Source organism: Lissotriton vulgaris, chromosome 4_1 (assembly GCF_964263255.1).
Source record: "Lissotriton vulgaris chromosome 4_1, aLisVul1.2, whole genome shotgun sequence".
Classification (NCBI taxonomy): Eukaryota; Metazoa; Chordata; class Amphibia; order Caudata; family Salamandridae; genus Lissotriton; species Lissotriton vulgaris.
Genome location: NC_141691.1, coordinates 1,804,710,644 through 1,804,731,358, shown reverse-complemented (window position 1 = coordinate 1,804,731,358; position 20,715 = coordinate 1,804,710,644). Strand labels below are relative to the sequence as shown.

Genomic DNA, 20,715 nt, shown 5'->3' with positions numbered 1-20,715 from the left:
TTCTCCTTTAGTTTTATTCCACTTTAAATCTTTTACTGTTTTTGCCAGTAGTGAAATCACCTCATACACTCCCTTTTGTAGTATACTCATCCCACAAAATTTCCATGCACCCTTCCCCTCCAAAAAATAACCTTCACCTAAAGCCACCTCTGATACTCTTGCCTTGTTTGAAATACGGTGGCACACATTTGCCACAATGCTGAAAAAAATCGAATTTATAAAATACAAAATAATAAATCATGTAAAAACGAATTAAAATAATTATCAATATTTAGAAAGTAATAATTGAATGTTACATATTTTTTAACTTCATTAAAACAGTACCCACTCAAGAAACTGCACAAAAAATACAATTGAGACACATTTTGAAAATAATTAAACAATAATTGCACACGTAAATAATATTTTAAATATTATTATTATATGTTTTTAATAAAATACTATTGAACCAGTATATTTATATTTCAAAATACATTTCTAACAAAAATGTGAACAAAATGCTAATACATTACAACTACTCTACATTCCACAAAACGATTCATTTAAGACATCTATTTAAAAATGTAAATAAAAATAAAGATCAATATTTTCTCCATCACTATTTTTGTTGGGACAGTATTTTGACCATGATATTATGTTCAAACAATATTTTGAAATGATTATCTTGGAGCCAAACAAAACTGTCAAATGTATCTTATTTATCATTTTTCTCCTTTAGTTGTATTCCACTTTAAATCTTTTACTCTTTTTGCCAGTAGTGAAATTCCCTCATACACTCCCTTTTGTAGAATACTCATCCCACAAAATTTCCATGCACCCTTCCCCTTCCAAAAATAACCTTCACCTAAAGCCACCTCTGATACTCTTGCTTTGTTTGAAATACGGTGGCACACATTTGCCACAATGCTGAAAATAATCTAATTTATAAAATACAAAATAATGAATCATCTAAAAAACTAATTAAAATAATTTTCAATATTTAAAAAGTAATAATTGAATGTTACATATTTTTTAACTTCATTAAAACAGTACCCACTCAAGAAACTGCACATAAAATACAATTGAGACACATTTTGAAAATAATTAAACAATAATTGCACACGTAAATAATATTTTAAATATTATTATTATATGTTTTTAATAAAATACTATTGAACCAGTATATTTATATTTCAAAATACATTTCTAACAAAAATGTGAACAAAATGCTAATACATTACAACTACTCTACATTCCACAAAACGATTCATTTAAGACATCTATTTAAAAATGTAAAAAAAAATAAAAATCAATATTTTCTCCATCACTATTTTTGTTGGGACAGTATTTTGACCATGATATTATGTTCAAACAATATTTTGAAATGATTATCTTGGAGCCAAACAAAACTGTCAAATGTATCTTATTTATCATTTTTCTCCTTTAGTTGTATTCCACTTTAAATCTTTTACTCTTTTTGCCAGTAGTGAAATCCCCTCATACACTCCCTTTTGTAGAATACTCATCCCACAAAATTTCCATGCACCCTTCCCCTTCCAAAAATAACCTTCACCTAAAGCCACCTCTGATACTCTTGCTTTGTTTGAAATACGGTGGCACACATTTGCCACAATGCTGAAAATAATCTAATTTATAAAATACAAAATAATGAATCATCTAAAAAACTAATTAAAATAATTTTCAATATTTAAAAAGTAGTAATTGAATGTTACATATTTTCTAACTTCATTAAAACAGTACCCACTCATGAAACTGCACAAAAAATACAATTGAGACACATTTTGAAAATAATTAAACAATAATTGCACACGTAAATAATATTTTAAATATTATTATTATATGTTTTTAATAAAATACTATTGAACCAGTATATTTATATTTCAAAATACATTTCTAACAAAAATGTGAACAAAATGCTAATACATTACAACTACTCTACATTCCACAAAACGATTCATTTAAGACATCTATTTAAAAATGTAAAAAAAAATAAAAATCAATATTTTCTCCATCACTATTTTTGTTGGGACAGTATTTTGACCATGATATTATGTTCAAACAATATTTTGAAATGATTATCTTGGAGCCAAACAAAACTGTCAAATGTATCTTATTTATCATTTTTCTCCTTTAGTTGTATTCCACTTTAAATCTTTTACTCTTTTTGCCAGTAGTGAAATCCCCTCATACACTCCCTTTTGTAGAATACTCATCCCACAAAATTTCCATGCACCCTTCCCCTTCCAAAAATAACCTTCACCTAAAGCCACCTCTGATACTCTTGCTTTGTTTGAAATACGGTGGCACACATTTGCCACAATGCTGAAAATAATCTAATTTATAAAATACAAAATAATGAATCATCTAAAAAACTAATTAAAATAATTTTCAATATTTAAAAAGTAGTAATTGAATGTTACATATATTCTAACTTCATTAAAACAGTACCCACTCATGAAACTGCACAAAAAATACAATTGAGACACATTTTGAAAATAATTAAACAATAATTGCACACGTAAATAATATTTTAAATATTATTATTATATGTTTTTAATAAAATACTATTAAACCAGTATATTTATATTTCAAAATACATTTCTAACAAAAATGTGAACAAAATGCTAATACATTACAACTACTCTACATTCCACAAAACGATTCATTTAAGACATCTATTTAAAAATGTAAAAAAAATAAAAATCAATATTTTCTCCATCACTATTTTTGTTGGGACAGTATTTTGACCATGATATTATGTTCAAACAATATTTTGAAATGATTATCTTGGAGCCAAACAAAACTATCAAATGTATCTTATTTATCATTTTTCTCCTTTAGTTGTATTCCACTTTAAATCTTTTACTCTTTTTGCCAGTAGTGAAATCCCCTCATACACTCCCTTTTGTAGAATACTCATCCCACAAAATTTCCATGCACCCTTCCCCTTCCAAAAATAACCTTCACCTAAAGCCACCTCTGATACTCTTGCTTTGTTTGAAATACGGTGGCACACATTTGCCACAATGCTGAAAATAATCTAATTTATAAAATACAAAATAATGAATCATCTAAAAAACTAATTAAAATAATTTTCAATATTTAAAAAGTAGTAATTGAATGTTACATATTTTCTAACTTCATTAAAACAGTACCCACTCATGAAACTGCACAAAAAATACAATTGAGACACATTTTGAAAATAATCAAACAATAATTGCACATGTAAATAATATTTTTATTATTATTAATATATGTTTTTAATAAAATACTATTGAACCAGTATATTTATATTTCAAAAAAAATGTCTAACAAAAATGTGAACAAAATGCTAATACATTACAAATATTTTACATTCCACAAAACGATTCATTTAAGACATCTATTTAAAAATGTAAAAAAAATAAAAATCAACATTTTCTCCATCAATATTTTTGTCGGGACAATATTTTGACCATGATATTATGTTCAAACAGTATTTTGGAGTGATTGTCTAGGAGCCAAACAAAACTGTCAAATGTATCTTATTTATAATTTTTCTCATTTAGTTTTATTCCACTTTAAAACGTTTACTCTTTTTGCCAGTAGTGAAATTACCTCGTACACTCCCTTTTGTAGTATACTCATCCCACAAAATTTCTGCTTTCCATGCACCCTTCCCCTCCAAAAAATAACCTTCACCTAAACCCACCTCTGATGCTTTTGCTTTGTTTGAAATACGGTGGCACACATTTGCTGTTCCTATTCATTTAAATTGGATTTCTCTCCTTCGGTTTGTACGATGATTTAAAGTTGGAAGGGCATTTTGCTGTAAGGACTCAATTAACTAAAAACATAAAAAAAGAAGTTAATGTAGGGAGAGGTCTCATATCAGAGAGGCCTCACACCCCTTCCCATCTGGTACCCTTAGTTCTATTATAATTGTACAGCAAAGACCTGTGTGGCAACATTTAGGAGATATAGGAGGGACAATGCAAGATTTAAGCAATGTCTCTATAATGCCTACTGGGTTAAGATCATTGGCTTCTAATAAATTACACAGATCTGCAAGCATCATCAACTACCAAGCTTGAATTCATTAGTACAGCACGTATATACATATCAACCTTATAATAGTTGTCACATGAGTAGATTGCATTTATTAGCTTACCTATCTTGCATTAAATTATAACTAAATACCTTATAATCCTTACATGATGAGTGATTGTTTCAGGAACCACTATGTTTTTTAGTGGGTGTAATTTCTTGTTAGGATTATTTTATAGTTTACAAATATCAAAACTATTGATAATATACTATGAGAGAAAATACGTACAGTTTGGAATTATGGAACGTGGCAGCACTTTGGAGCAAGGTAAATGTATGTTTCAAATACAGATCAGTTGCTGTTTGTCTCTGTCTGAGAACCCCTCATTCTTAAACTTCTGTTCAAGGCATGAAAATGAGCAGTCCCAAAAACTAAGGACCAGGAAACACATACATTTTCCATTATTTGCATTTGTATTGCCAATGTAAAAGCTGTGCAGCGGTAGTGTGGTATTTGATGGCTGGATGGCTGCGGGGTTTCAGTACTCAAAAGCGTGGTGGAACTTTGAGCATGTCTGAGGCTGGGGAATCCGAAAAGTTCTGCTGCCAGTGGGGACCTTCGCTCTCCTGAATGACTAACATCCATGGATGGACTGTAGTAGTGACAAGGAGCCAGACGTACAAAGCTTTTTTGAGATCACATATGGCATGATTCTCAGAATCAGGCCGGTTGCTACTATAAATAAGCATTTTAGGATGTGCTGAGGCCAAATTAGGATTCGGTAACCTGTTACCTAATTGCAAATTGGTTTTGCCATTCAGTATTAGGAAGGGGCAAGTTTAGGGCGTCCTTTCCTAATAACGAAATTGCAGTGGTCTGTATGATTTTTTTTGCGACTGAAACACGTTCACAAATTATTCACATTTTATCACCAACTTCAAGTTTGTGTTAACTCATCCGCATATAGGAAGAGATCTTCAAGGGAACACTTCACAGGGACTACTGCCTGCTCTTAAAAAATGAAGAAAGAAAACTTTTCATTTTTCTCTTTGAAATGCTTACCATTCTCCTTCCCCCCCAAAAATGCTTTATTATAAACAATCACTGACATGGTGGTCTGCTGACCACTGCAAGCCACCATATCTGTGATTTTTGCAATTGCCAATGGGTCGTGAATATTAATGAGGTAGGTCTATTTGCGACACCTGGGAATTGCCGAAAATGTAATGCACACTTTCGTACATAGGTGTTTGTAAATAGCAAATAGGAAATCACAAACATTCAGTATTTTGTAATCACAAGCCCTCACCTACATACATCTGGCCCCAAATTAATAGAAATGTTATCACCTTCTCCTGTGACATTTTCTCATTGGGGAAATGAGGGAACTGTTACAAGTTTAACAACTCCCTAATCCATGTCAAAAGAATTCATCAAATTGGCTATAACCTCCAGTGATAAGGGAGTGAGCACACATCAGCAATCTTTTCCTTCTCTATTTGCATAATATTGATGATCAAGCATTGCAAAATTTAAGATGTTACTTTAGACCTTAAAATAAAAAAAGACAACAAAAACAAAACTTACCTAGCTGCACTTCATTGATCTCTGGCTCAGTGCTGAATCCAGAACCTGTTAATGTGATTTTTGTGCCACCATATACTGATCCGCGCTGAGGAGAAATACTGTTTACCTCCAAAATGTATGTAATATTAGCCTTTGAGGGGTTACTGAAGAAAAAGAAAAGACATAAATGATTGTAGGAGGAAAACCCAAGTCAAATTAGTTTTTGTTTTAGGGCCAAAGGTCCAAACCCATGTTCTTTTGCAAGCCCAATAATTTTCAAGATGAGAGAGTCTGAGACCGCAGAATTACTTTTATTACATATGAATTAAACCCACTTTGGGAGTCGGAAAAGCCTTTCCGACTTGGAAAATCAGTTGAGTGACTCATACTGACTCATACTGAGTCACAATTAGGTAGGGCAATAAAAGTGGTGTCCACTCCTAACTGGATTTCAGTATGGAATGAATGGAATGAATGCCTCGAGCGGCACCCGCTCCGCGGGTGCCGCTCGAGGCATTCACAGTGTTACTGGACTGAATGCTTGCCTCAGAAAAAGGTATCACCGAGGGATTTTGAACTAACAGGCACTGCGAGGACCAGTGGGCGCTGCGTTGCAAACTCGCCACAGCTGGTCCTCTTCCCGCCCCCTCCTTCAGGACTACAAGAACGGAGGGCTGAAGTTACACTGTGTGCCGCCTATAGAGACTCCACCATCTTGCTGCCGGGTGTTTGTCTGCTGTATGTGTGCCACATGGCACTTTGAGAAATGCAAAAATATTGAATAATTCATAACTTTTTATTGTTTTGCTTCACAGTTTGCAGACAAATTGTATGGTACAAGTACTGTGAATCTCAGATGCAAGAGAGGAGTGCCTGTACACTAGACCCTTAGAAGAAAGAATAGAACGGATTGTCAGATTCATGCTACATGTTGGGTCTAATATTATCTGTATACTAACTGGACCAACGTGTTTATATCCTAAACTCTTACCCAAGTGTTGTTCATCAGATAACGATGGGAAATATATGGTGGTCCTGATCAGGCTTTTGGGTCCTCTCTCCATATTAATTGAAGAGTCTAATGTGTTGGTGATGAAGTGTATTATCAAGTGTTCTCCATGCACAGGAAGTGTGATTATGTAAAAACAGTAACAGAAGCTCACAAAGCCACAATGACATTTTCTTGACTGTCCAAAATAAAGCCATTCTTTTTTGTTATGTTAGATTTGTAAAATGTTGTATTGTATGCTATTCCCAAACTTCATGTCAATAATTTATACATTTTTTAAAAATATAATTGACATCTAGCCCTAGCTTTACTTGAATAAATAATTGTGATGAAACCAATACAAAGATTGCTGCATTTCTGAAAATACTGTATATTATGGGTGATGGTTTTCAGATTGTACAGTTTTTTTTTACTTCAGAAACAATTAATTATTTTGGTAAAACGTCACTTCAAAATATATTTCAGGTGCATAAACATCAGAGAAAACTATCCAAACAATATTACATTTTCACTTCCTCTCTGTTAGTTTTGTGAGAGTCTTTACTAAAATAACGAGTGCGAGTTTAACAACAACAGCATAGGGCTAAATACATGGAACGGGCCACTGGTTCTAAACTTCTGTGGCCCTCCACTGAATCATTATAGGAAGCCACAGTCTTCGGTTTAAGCAATTTCTATGATGCGAACCAACACCAATGCACACAGGAGCTTCTATACAGCAAGCAAATACACAAACTATGAAACATTTTATTTAGTTCACAAGCAGATAAATACACAAAAATCTAAATTTTAATGGTAAGGTCAGATATTTTTAAGATGTTTTATTTTTTAAAGATTAACTGGCACATGCATCAAGCAAAATTTCTATCGCAAAAATAGTGAAATAGTGAAATAGTAAAATAGCGGGTAAGCGCCCGCAAAACAACACTTTCCAATGCATCAACCCCAATAGCAAAAATTCAAGATAATCGCTAAGAAAGCCCCTGCAAATTTCGCGATAAACAAAATAGCGATAATATAATAGAGAAAACTAAAACTGCTCCCTTTATTAGTGATTAGCTAATAATGAATCGCAAACCAATGCATAAAAACTCACTAATAGCAACTTTCATCAAAATCGCTAATTAGCAAGAGTAGAATAAGGGGAATCTCACCCAGGAGGTAAAGTTGAGAAAACAAAAAAAAATACAAAAAAAACATTTTCCAGGTGCTACCAATCTGAAACCCTTTAAAAATGCATCGGGAGACCCCGTAAGCCATTCATAATGGTAGCCCTCTACGTGCTTGCGAGGTGGATGAGGATAAATACAACAGCCCAGCGCAGGACGAGGAGGATACAGGAGCGGGTATTCCGAGTGCACATAACATTGCTGGGCTAAAATGAGGAAGAAATATACGATAAGTATCATCTGAATCGTGCAATTATATTGGACCTAATTGCAGATTTGGAACCCCTACTGCAGCACCAGACCCGTAGGACCAATGCCATTCCTGCACAAGTCCAGGTCCTATGTAGCCTGCACCCACTGGCGTCAGTCAGTTTCCAGGGGGTCGTAGCGGTAGCCGGAGGTGTATTCCAAAGTGCACTCTCACGTTTCTTCTGGAAATTCCTTGATGCCATGATGACAATGATCCATACCCACATCACCATTCCCACAACCCCACAGGAGTTGAATCAGATCAAACTGGAGCACTACCATGTGGCTCAATTCCCACATTGAATGCATTGACTGCAAGCATGTCACCATCTGTTCCCCCTCAGCCAACGAGTACATCTTCAGAAACAGGAAGTCTTACCACTCCATCAATGTCCAGGTAATGTGCAATGCTAAGCATATAATAAAGGACATTGTAGCACAATTCCCTGGAAGCACACATGACTCGTATATATTCTGCCACAGTGGCATCCACAGGCGTCTGCTCAGCGGTGAATTTGGAGAGGGACACCTACTTGGTACATACATATACCTATTTGTTACATCCTTATACCAAATGTGATTGCATGAATGTGGCTAACCCTTTGCTTCCCACCATGTAGGTGACAGCGCATCCGCCTTGCGCGAAAACATCCAGACCCCTTACCTTAACACAGCAACACCACAGGAACAACGCTACAACGTGGCACACATTAGCACAAGGAACGTAGTTGAAAGGACATTAAGGATACTAAAAAGTCGCTTCAGGATCCTTCATAAGACTGGTGGTGCATTACAGTACAACCCCGAAACCTGCTGCAGAATTGTGGCTGTATATGCCATGCTGCACAACATTGCCACAAGAAGAGGCATACCAATCGAGATGAACGAGAATGACAATGATGGTGACGACCAACCACATGCACAACACCGGAAGGCACATGTGGCAAACACAGCCGAATGTCAGAGGAGACGTGCACACATCACACAACATCATTTCTGAGGTAGGCAAGAATGAGCCATCACAAGATTCGTTGTATGTGAATGTTTTATTAACATGAGCACATGTCAGACAAAAGATTTATGTTCAGAAAATTGTGACGGTGATTGCATAGGTTGATAAAGTCAAAATAAACTAGTTAACAGCACTGGAGGGCAATCACAATGTTGAAATGGACCATGGTCACACCAACATGGTCAAAGAGGTGTATGTGCATTGCTAGAACCTCTTGCCACGTACCACCAGTCTCCTGTCACATGACTTTGCAACATCAGAGTGATGTGTGCCTATGGATGTTGAGCTGCGCGAACTGCCAACTGCGAACTGCGCCTCATGTTAGTGGTCAGTGGGACAGACACACTACTCCCCTTCAAAGTTGCTGGCAATCACAGTCCCAGACTGGAGGTGTTCCACAGCACTGGTCACTTGGCCTGAGGCCCTTGCAATGTCCCCAAAGAAATGGCCTAGATCAATCTGCAAGGACACGGAGCGCTGTGCCAATACTGCAGTGGTATTGCTGAGCTTGGTTAAGGCCCTAGTATTAGCTGACATACGTAGCAAACTATGGCGATGCCTCCGACGCTTAGAGCATTGTCCTGCAAGAACGGCATGGGTGAGCTCCTGTAGGCTCTAGTTAGTCTGTCGATTTCCCTCCGCAACAACTGTAGTGAAGTCACGCACACAGTCTGACATAGTGCTCATGTTTTTGGCCAGCTTGGAGATCTGCCTGTTGATTGTGCCCATGTGTCTCCCCTGCAGGCGCTGCACATGTAGCATTTGCGATTCAACAACATCATATACATTTGGAGCCTGTTCAACATCGGCCGCAATATGGGTCCTGGCCTGCGCCGTTGTCCTAGTCTGACCTGTGCTGGTGTTGGAGCTGGTGAAGGGACACATGGCTGGCTGGGGACTGTTGTGGGTGCAGGTGTGGGCTCTGATTCCATTTCTTGCAGTGCGGGTACATGTGCCCTGCGTTTTGGTGGTGGGGGTGGAGTACATTCAGGCTCCACAGGGGTCTCTACATCCGTCTCTGCAGGTGTCTTAGAAATGATGAGCCGGTCACTGTCTTCGGAGTCCACCTGAGCTGCATCTGTGTGTGAAACAGTGCAGTGTTAGTCTTGTTTGTTCCTAAATCTGTTTATCACATAGCCTACTTCGTACGTAATAAATCAATGATTTAAACAAACTTTCTGACATGGAGTGCTGTTACGTTTTATTATGCATTGATGATTATCCATGGCCACTTTGCTCACATGACTACAACTCCCATGATGCTTCATGTGTATGAGGGAAAATGCGGAATGGACACTGTGATTTGCCTGGGGGTATGTGCATGGATATATCGTACGCATAGTATTAGCGCTTGCATGCATCTTACCTTATTGTGTACTGGCTGCATCAGATGTGTCCGATTGGGTGACTCCCACAACTGCCTCAGGCTCGATCGTCTCCTCAACAAGGTCGCCCAGGGCTGTGTTGGCGGGTGCTGTCGATAGTTCCCTCCTGTGCCACTTGCTTCCTTCACCCTTTCAGCTATGCGCTCCTTGGCACGCTTCCTGAGGTCGTACCACCTTTTCTTCAGGTCTTCTATGCTGCGGTGGGTAACTCCTACAGCATTCACTCTCTCCTTGATGCGCCGCCATATTTTGCGCTTCTCTGCCTCTGGCACCTTCAGGGACAACTTTCCAAACAGTTTGTCATTGCTGCTGCTAACCCCCTCTATCAGGTGTGCGAGTTCCCTCTCAGAGAACTTCATCTTTCTCTTCCTTTGTGTGGCACTGTTCCCTGCAGCATTTTTGTCCATCATGGCTATGTGAACTGTAGCTGGGTTGTGGATGTGATGTGTCTCTTCTCAACTTCAGCACTCTACCTTCTCCTCTGAGCTCCTCAGGGCACTGAATGAAGCATGGACTGAATGGCTTCCTGCCTGTGATGTCATCAGCCTGCTTCTAACGCAACCTGCTTTTGCGAATTCGCAAATACCCAAATCGCAAATACCCAAATCGCAATTTGCTAGTTCATGGGTTAGCGAATCGCAATCATGTAATCGGTATTTTCCGATTAGGTACATGCATCTCAGTTTGCTATTTTTTAATTGCGATTCCTTCTTTTACGCTAAAATGATTCGCGTTTAGAGATTTTTAATGCATGTGCACCTAAGTGATATGCTAGGTTCCAGCTTGACACTTTTTTCTGTTTGCTACTAATACACACTCTTTTTTGGGCATCCTATACCCAAAGAATGAAGCTAAGGATATCGACCAAATTTGTAGCTTTCAGTTTCAAATTCCTTCACATTTACAGAACATTTTAACATTTTAAATTATAGCCTTTGCGTTTTCAATAAATAAACTTGATCGATCTGCTTTAATTATTTAGGTCTAAGCATACTTCTAGGATAGGCATCCATGGACAGTCAAGCATCTGCAGACCACAATTTAAGAGTCACCCATCAGATGGGATTTTGTCCCTACTGATTCTCAGTTTCTGTCTTTAGCCTCTCATGCGCAATCTGTCCAGTGGGCCTAGCAGGTAGGGCTCATGTTGTATTACCCCTGTGTTGTTTAATTGCGTAAATCAATTGCTCTTGAATCTCTCCAACCTTCCCCCAGAATCCTGTGACCCATTGGCAAGACTTGCTCCCCTACTAAGGTCTTAGTGTTGTTTCCATTAAGCAGAGTAGAGCGAAAATTATACAAGTTCTTGTTATTTGGTTCTGATTGTTATGTTGCACTCACCCATACAATAAAGTCAAAGCAAGTTTACTAATGTGTTTTCCTAAAGGGTTTGAGAACCTTACAGACGACCATGTATCCTACGTGTCACATGTGATCTAGCTATATCCGTGCAGCCTTCAAGAGGGTATATACACCACAACCAATCCTAAGGCCTGGTCTGGCCTCACTTCCTGTGGAACAAGCTTCACCCTCTCACTCACCTGAAGAATCCAGCCAGAACCAAGAAGCGCTCCAGTCTCCTTCCAGACCAAATTGAACCGGTGGTTCCGGTGACTCAAGGCCCCTATGCCTCCTTTAGCTCTCTGTCCTGCACAGCTTCTCCTGTTCCTTGTGAATCCCTGAACCACTTCGAACTTCAGACAAGTTGAAGAACTAGGCTAAGCTAGACATCAGGTTAGTGCACACTAATCCTTCTATAGTAGTAATCAGGACCTCCCCCACAAGAGCTCCCTAAGATTTCCACATCCACCACAAGCAACTCCTCAACCACTACGGAACACCTCTACTTCCAGGCCCAGACCAGCCCAAGAACCACCCTTCATGGCACCCTCAACTATCCTCTGGACCCCGCGCTCCATTCGCCGCCGCTGTCGCCTACCTCACCACCCCATGCCATCGCCTCCATGGACTACATACTTGTCAGGGACCTGTCCTTCTACCTCGACAACCCCAACAACCCCACATCCTCCACCCTCCTAGACAACCTGCCAACATCGGATTGAAACAGCTCATCACCACGCCTACTCACAAACCTGGACACACCCTCAACCCCTCTTTGCCGGAGGCAACAACATCTACTTCAGCGACACCACTCAACGCCCGTGGACAGACCACCTCTGTGCACACTTCCACGTCAACAACCCCACGCTGCCCAAACCTGCCCGCGCTCTCCCCGAAGGAACTGGAACAAGGTCACTGAAGAACAGCTCAACTCCACCCTCAACAACGACGCCCCCACAAACTTAAACCGACGCCAAGCTTGAAGCCTAAGACCTCCAACTGCGCAGACAAGCGCCCACCACTACCCAACCCCAACAGACCATGCCCCAGGAAGGCCACCTGTTCGCCTCCAACTTTCAAGAGTACAGACGGACCTGCAGAAGCTTTGAGAAGAACTGGAGAAACAGCAAAACTTTGGAAGACCACACCACCTACAAGAATGCCATTGTAGTGTAGTTCCTATTTTCCCAATAGGCCCTGCGCATTGGAATAACATAAACAGTAGTATCGACGTAGAAGTGCGGATCTTCCAGGCCTCTACTGACTATGCTAAACTTAACTGGGTTTGTTACCAACTAGCTCAGAGGTCACTGGAAACTTTCTTGACTGAAATAGGAAGTGATCAGCTTCCCTGGCACAGACAAGAAGGGATTCAGTTTTCCAACAACCGTGCAACATGACAACTTTGCTCCTCAGATCAAGAGTCAATCTCTAGGGTCGTGTGAAACAATAGACAGGTATTTTACGCAGTCAGTGGTTGTGCAGTTTACTTTCACAATATGTAGAGAATAGAGAGACGGGCGTTGTCAATAAAAGGTAACATTTATTGAACAGTCTTTCTTCTCGTACAAAAGAAATGAATTGCCACATTTGCAAGACTTGTTATTATAAAAAGTACGTACAGTAAGATAAGTATTGCGAAATAATACTGTAAAAGCATTGATATGGTTTCTTAGCCATACAATGGTTTAAAAGGAATAAAACATATATACATTCATATATACATTAGGCTAAAATACTGGTGCTTCTAACTACGCCTACCCCAGTGTACCTGACCTAAGCCTAATACTTGGGAGGGGAGTAAGTAAGTAGCTTTAGTTTAAGTTGGTTTTGCCAAGGTTTGCTTCAAGAATTCTCTCTCAAGGGTTTAGTCAACACCATATCTCTGGAATAGAATGATGGAGGTCTGGTATCTCCCTCAGGGCTCAATATCCCAGTCACCCGCAAGGGTAGACCAGAAACGCCGGAGCTGGATTTCTCTGCAGGAGAAAGACAGCGTCTCTTCTCAGCGCGCCGAGGAGGAGGAGGAGGAGGGGCAGCGTCCGTGGGCAGATTGCATCTGCTGGGCTCTTGCAGAGGGACGGCTGTTCAGCTCCTAAGTTCACCACACCATCGTTCGCTAGTTAGCAGCGATAGCAGTAGCGATAGCAGCTATGGTATCATCAGCATGACAGCTTCTTCAGCAGCAGCGAAGATAGCAGCGATGGCATTGAGGCAGCTAGCGTTTGCTTAAGGCAACGTTGGTAATATTTATACCTGAAAGAACTCGAGTGTTAATCTAGGAATCTCAGATAGTAACTTCTGCTCTGTCATTGCACTAATTGGTTGCAAAGGAAGTGGCAGAGAAAGCTATTCTGGAATGTGGCTCTGTTCGTGTGAGGCCAGAGATGAGTTTCTGAATATTGCACTTGAACGGTTATGCCAATATAGGGAATAAATGGATTTATAGCCGAATAGGGGCATACGGTCACAGTATCGATCAGGATCCTAGATTAGAACGCCACACCATGACGGAATACCACCAAGGCATCAGCAACACAAAAAGGACCTTCATGCAAAATAAGATCCTCACTAATTCCAGAAGCTCCAAGGAACTCTTCAGCATCATCAAGGAATTCACCAACCACCCTCCCAGGGAAACCAAGGGGATCACCCTCTCCAAGGACCTCTGCAACAAGCTTGACTCCTACTTCCATCAGAAAATCAAGAGCTGCAATGACGACTTCAAAAATCAGACACCTGACCCGGAAACCACTACCCTCTCCAGCTACGCCAGCCAGCCCACCATCAACTCCTGGACCCCAGTTGTCACCAAAGACATCATCTCAACCATGAAAACCATCCACTCAGGGTTCCCCATGGACCCCTGCCCACCACACATCTTCCACAGAGACATCACCACCATCGCTACTGAACTACGACACACCATCAATGCCACTCTCAAGACCGGCATCTTTTCCGATGACTGGAAACGTGCAGAAGTCAGACCACTGCTCTGGAAGCCCTCAGCAGACCCCATGGACCTCAGGATATACCGGCCCAGCTCCCTCCTCTCATTCGCGGCCAAAGTCACAGAGAAGACCGCCAATGCACAACTAACCAAATTCACCAAAGAACACTCCATCTCGACCCCTCCCATTCCGAAATCTGGAGCAACCACAGCATGGAGACAGCCCTACTCGCTGCCACAGACGTCATCTGTGCCCTCCTCGACCAAGGACACACTGCAGCCCTGATCCTGTTGGACCTCTTGGCAGCATTCAACACTGTCTCCCACCGCACACTCTCCACCAGACTCCACGACACAGGCATACAAGGACCAGCCCTTGACTGGATCCGCTCATTCCTCACCGGAAGAACCCAAAGAATCAGACTACCTCCCTTCCTCTCCGAACTCACAGAAATCAACTGCCGAGTACCACAAGGATCATCACTCAGCCCCACGCTCTTCAATATCTACATGGCCCCCCTTGCTGCAATCATCAGACAGCACAGACTCAGCATAGTATCCTACGCCGATGACACCCAACTCATCCTCTCCCTCGTCAAAGACTCCACCACCACCAGACTCAACTTCCAGGAAGGAATGAAGAACGTTGCGTCCTGGATGAGCAGCAGCTGCCTTAAGCACAACTCGGAGAAGACAGAGGCATACCACCTCGTTCATGTAAAAGAGGGTGACGAATGGAAGACCATCTTTCAAACTATGTTCAGACTTTTTGAATACACAGTTATGCCATTTGGGTTGTGTAATGCCCCGGGGGCCTTCCAGTACTTCATCAATGAGGTTTTGCAAGATTTGCTGGATATTTGCGTTGTTGTAAACATCAACAACATCCTGATCTATTCACAAAACATGACTGAACACAGAGAACATGTTAGGACAGTTTTGCAATGACTCAGAGAACGTGCCCTCTTTGTCAAGCTGGATAAATGCATGTTCCAGAGGATGTGACCATGGTTGGAAAAATGGTCCAGGCAATCTTAGATTGGCCAGCACCGACCATGGTAAAGGAATTACAGAGCTTCCTGGGTTGTTCAAAATTTTACCAACATTTTATCACCCTTTTTTTCTGACAATGTAAGCCCCATCACTGGACTCTTAACAAAGAATATATGTTTTGAGTGCTCACCGGAGGCCAATGATGCCTTTAACTTACTTAAGGAAACAATTTACAACAGCCCGAGTACTAGGACATCCAGACCCCATGCAGTTTTACTTTGTGGAGGCAGTTGCCTCCCAGGTGTCTATTTTTTTAATTTTTATTTAATTTAGTTGCATTACATGAGGACACATTCATTTTTGTTAGGCACAGGGAGATTAAGTGATTTGCCCAGAATCACAGGATGTTTAATGTCATTGTCGAGACTCAAACCCAGTTCTCCAGATTTGAGGTCGAACGCCCTAGCAATTAGGCCAACTCCTCTCCCCTCGATGCGTGGGATTTTATCACAATGCAACAGCACAGCAGAACATACGCACCCAGTTGCCTTTTTTCCAAAAAGATATTGCCAGCGGAACAGAATTACACAATTGCTGAAAGAGAGTTAATGCAACTACACTATGCTTTCAAGAATGGCGACAGCATATTGTCTCAATATACACTGAGCAAAACCTCTGACCTCTGGGTCAGAGACCTGCTCTCTCCCCCAGCAGCTCCACTGTTGTGCTGCCTGCTGGTCCCCATAAACCTCTCCTGGTAGGTGTTCGAGTTGGCTGTCCTTTTATTGTGCCTGTACCTGTCTTTTCTTTATTGTGCCTGTATCTGTATTCTGGTTATTTTTGTACCTATGCCCCTTTGTCTCTGTCCTCTACTTTTGCCGCTGCTGCCCCCGTAGCCACTTCCTGTGCTGTTTCCTGCTCCCACCCCCCAGCTGTTTTTCCCTCCCCTTCACTATTTAAAGGCTGCAGCTGCGCGGCTGCACAGCAGATGCATGCAGAGGGTGCACAGCTGGCACACTGAAGGTACGCCGAAGGCAAGCCCATCTGTGCCTCTCCGTGACCCGACTGCGATCTTTGACCACCCACCGCTACGACTCAGCTGCCCTCCTCGCACTCTACCCCGGAAGGAATAACAACTGCCAGCTGTCCATTTCAAACTCCCCCATGGACAGTTCTTCTGCCAACACTGCTGCCAAATGTTTAACACCCTCTGCACCCCCATGGCCATTGCCCCCATGCCGGATGTTAGCATCCTCCTCAACGTGCGCTTTCTGCTGTTGAGATCTTGGACCTCATTGAAACCCTCTCACCAGATGTCACATTTTTCACAGAAAAATTGACCTACTCCACCTCTGCCCCCGACATCACTGTCGCCATCCCCGACGGATGCAAGATCCAGAGAAAGGACTGCCCCAGCCACTCGGAAGGAGGACTAGCCATCGCACACAAGAGCTCCCTCTGACTCACCACCTCCAGCACAAGCCACATCCCGCCCACTACTAAGCCACTCCATTTCCAGATCCAGACCAGCACCGGAATGACCCTACGAGGCACCCTCGGCTACAGACCTCCCGCACCCCGAACTACGTTCACCACTATCATCACCGACCTCATTGCGCCCCCCACTATCGCCTCCATGGACTACATACTCATTGGAGACCTCAACTTCCACCTCAACAACCTCAGTGACCCAAACTCTGCCAGCATCCTGGACAAGCTTGCCAACCTCGGACTGAAACATTGGATCACCACCCCCACCCACAAGGCAGGAAACACCCTCAACCCCATCTTTGCAGGAGGTAACAAAATCCACTTCAGCCGCACCACACATCCCCCCGGACGGACCACCACAGCTCAACTCCACCCTAAACCATAATGCCCCCTCCACCTTGACCTACACACACCTCGCAGCAAAAGAACTTCACAGATGGATCACCAACTGTGCAGACAACCTCGCACCCGTATGTAATCCCAACAGACAGCGCCCCAGAAAGGCCACATGGTTCACCGCTGACCTCCAAGAATTCAGACAAACCTTCTGACTCCTCAATAAGAATTAGAGAAACAGCAAATCCTCGGAAGACCGCACCACCTACAAGAACGCCATGACAGAATACCACTAACTCATCGAACCAAAAAAGGACCTTCATCCAAAACAAGATCCTTGCCAACTCCAGCAACTTAAATAAACTTTACAGCATCATCAAGAAATTCACCAAACCCCCAGTGAAACCATGGACATCACCATCACCCAGGATCTTTACAAAGAGCATACTTCCATCTGAAAAGCAAGACGCTCTACAACAACTTCAATAAACAGAAGCCTGACTCCGAAACCACTCCCTCCTCCAGGAACACCAGCCAGCCCACCATCTGCTCCTGGTCCCCAGTCACCACTGAAGACACTGCATCAACCATGAAAGGCATTCATTCAGGTGTCCCCATAGACCCCTGCCCTCCGCACATCTTCCACAGAGCCGCTGCAGCCATTGCACCAAAACTACGATGCATCATCAACGCCACATTTGAGAGCTGCACATTCACTGATGACTGGAAACACGTAGAAGTCAAGCCCCTACTCAATAAGTCTGGACCTCAAGAACTACCAACCCATCTCCCTCCTCTCCTTCACGGCGAAAATCACTGAGAAGACCATCAACATCCAACTAACTAAATTCATCAAAGAGAACTCCTTCATTGACCCCTTACAATCCGGATTCCTTAGCAACCACAGCACTGAGACTGCACTACGCGCCGCCACAGAAGACATCCACACACTCAGCAACTAAGGACATACTGCGGCCCTGACCCAGACTCCAGGAAGCTGGCATAGAGGGAACTGCCTTCGACTGGCTCCACTCCCTCATCACGGCAGAACCCAAAGAATCAGACTTCCACCCTTTCTCTCCGAACCCACAGAGATCATCTGCGGAGTACCCCAAGGATCATCGCTCAGCCCTGCACTCTTCAACATCTACATGGCCCCCTCACCACAGACTCAGCATAGTATCCTATGCCGATAACACTGAGCTCATCCTCTCCCTCACCAAGGACCCCATCGCCACCAGACTCAGCTTCCAGGAAGGAAGGAAGGAAGGAAGGAAGTTGCATCTTAGATAAGCAGCAGCTGCCTGAAGCTCAAATCGGAGAAGATAGAGGTCCTCATCCTCGAACCCTCCCCCTCTGCTTGGGGGTGGTCCACTGCCCTTGGCAGCCCCCCACCCCCACGGACCATGCCCGGAACCTCTGCATGATAGTTGACTCCTCCCTCTTCATGACCTGACAGACTAATGCCATCACCTCCACCTGTTTCAACACCCTCCGTTTTCTTCGGAAGACCTTCAAATTAGTCCCCCCCCCCCCCGAATCATGAAAGACTGTCACCCACGCATTCATAACCAGCAGGCTAGACTATGGAAACGCCCTCTACGCCTGGATCAACAAGTCTCTGTTCCTCAAACTCCCAACCACACAGAAAACCGCAGCAAGACTTGTCCTGGGCATCCCTCGATACGAACATATCACCCAACTCCTGCAAAACCTCCTCTGGCTCCCTGTCAAAAAGAGAGTAACTCTCAAGATACCTCACCCATGCCTACAAATGCCTCCACAGCACCGGACATCAATATCTCAATGAAAGAATCTCCTTCCACGTTCCCAAGAGAAACCTCCGATCCACTGACCTTGCAGAAACCCCGCATATCGGCAGAGTAAGACGGGTGGGAGAACCTTCTCCCACATTGCAGCTAAGACATGGAACAAGCTCCTGATTGACATCAGATGTGCCCCCACTCTGCACATCTTAAGGAAGAACCTCCAGACCTGGCTCTTCAACTGACGGAAGCTGCTCCACCCCCCTCCAGTGCCTTGAGACCCTTGCGGCTTTAGAACCCCCTGATTGATTAATTAATCATAAGAGTCTCCTATTCCTCATGTCTTTGAAAGCCTTGATCCCTCTGCAAGTTAGGTGTTTATTATTTTTCAGTGAATTTCATTTCATTATCACCTATCAGCTGAGCACACAACTGATTAAGGCCTCGTCTACTATCTAGATGGGATTAGACAAATCAGAACGCTTAGGGACAGACATCAGAGAACAATGCAGACTCGGATAACATTGTAGGGCTCTGTGACCAGGAACATTTCACTGGACAAAGTCAGGCAGAGTATGAGTCAAGAAGAAATAAATGCTTAAAGACTGAAAAGATAATACAATGAGTCTCCTTACCATGGTACCACCTTAGATGTCCCCACAAAGAAATTAAGACAGTAAACCTTAACCTGGTGGCATGGTCATCAGGAATCGAAAAGACCATAGCAAACTCTTAGCAATGGGTTTGTTGGCCCACATTGTCCTAGAATGTTGTAACTATGTTCAGGCCTGCCCAAAATGTTCTCAAAACTAGCCATCTTTTTCTGTCCCATCAGACTATTTTCAAACCTTATTGGATAGTGGCAAACAGGTGTAGACACTGCAGACTGAGTTTAAAAGTGAGCTGCCTGTTCCTGTCTTTACCCTCGACTCAGAAGACGCCGGAGGCAACGACGGACAGGTAAGGGAATGTCCTCGCTAATCTAGCTCCGCTCGCTGTTCTGTCCCATTGCTGGAGCAGCAAGTTGCTGCTGCTATGTTTAAATGACTCTCTAAACAGCTGGGAGGTTGGGAAGAATAGCTCAGTTGACACGTTCGTATGATGTGGCATTGTAGATTAGAGGGAGGTTACGATCTCAGTAATCCAGGAGCCTGAGAGACGGTTGTATTTCAGAACGAAGATACCGTCCCAAAGACAGTCTAAGCAATAAAACCTTGTGAAGAGTTTCCATAGGGTTTTTTCTTTCCTTTGCATTTTTATTTCTATTATGGTTGCATTAAAGGGAAGACATGTTTCTGCAGAACTGCTGTGCATATACTTTAAAGCACAGAGATGCAATATTATGCACACAAGGGTAATGAGGGTGTTTGTGAAGTTAGGTACTGACTGTTGTTAGGACCATCCAGAGTATCACCCTTATT

At 42.3% G+C, this 20,715-nt stretch overlaps 1 protein-coding gene across 1 annotated transcript in view; it reads right to left on the bottom strand.

The window, feature by feature from the left end:
* The window catches only part of LOC147724582 (fibrocystin-L-like), a 2,246,326-nt gene that overhangs the window by 1,282,277 nt on the left and 943,334 nt on the right, over positions 1 to 20,715 (bottom strand). The window contains exon 36 of the mRNA XM_086918063.1: positions 5,615 to 5,757. Coding sequence (XP_086774189.1) covers positions 5,615 to 5,757 — 143 coding nt within the window. The remainder of the gene's footprint in view (positions 1 to 5,614; positions 5,758 to 20,715) is intronic.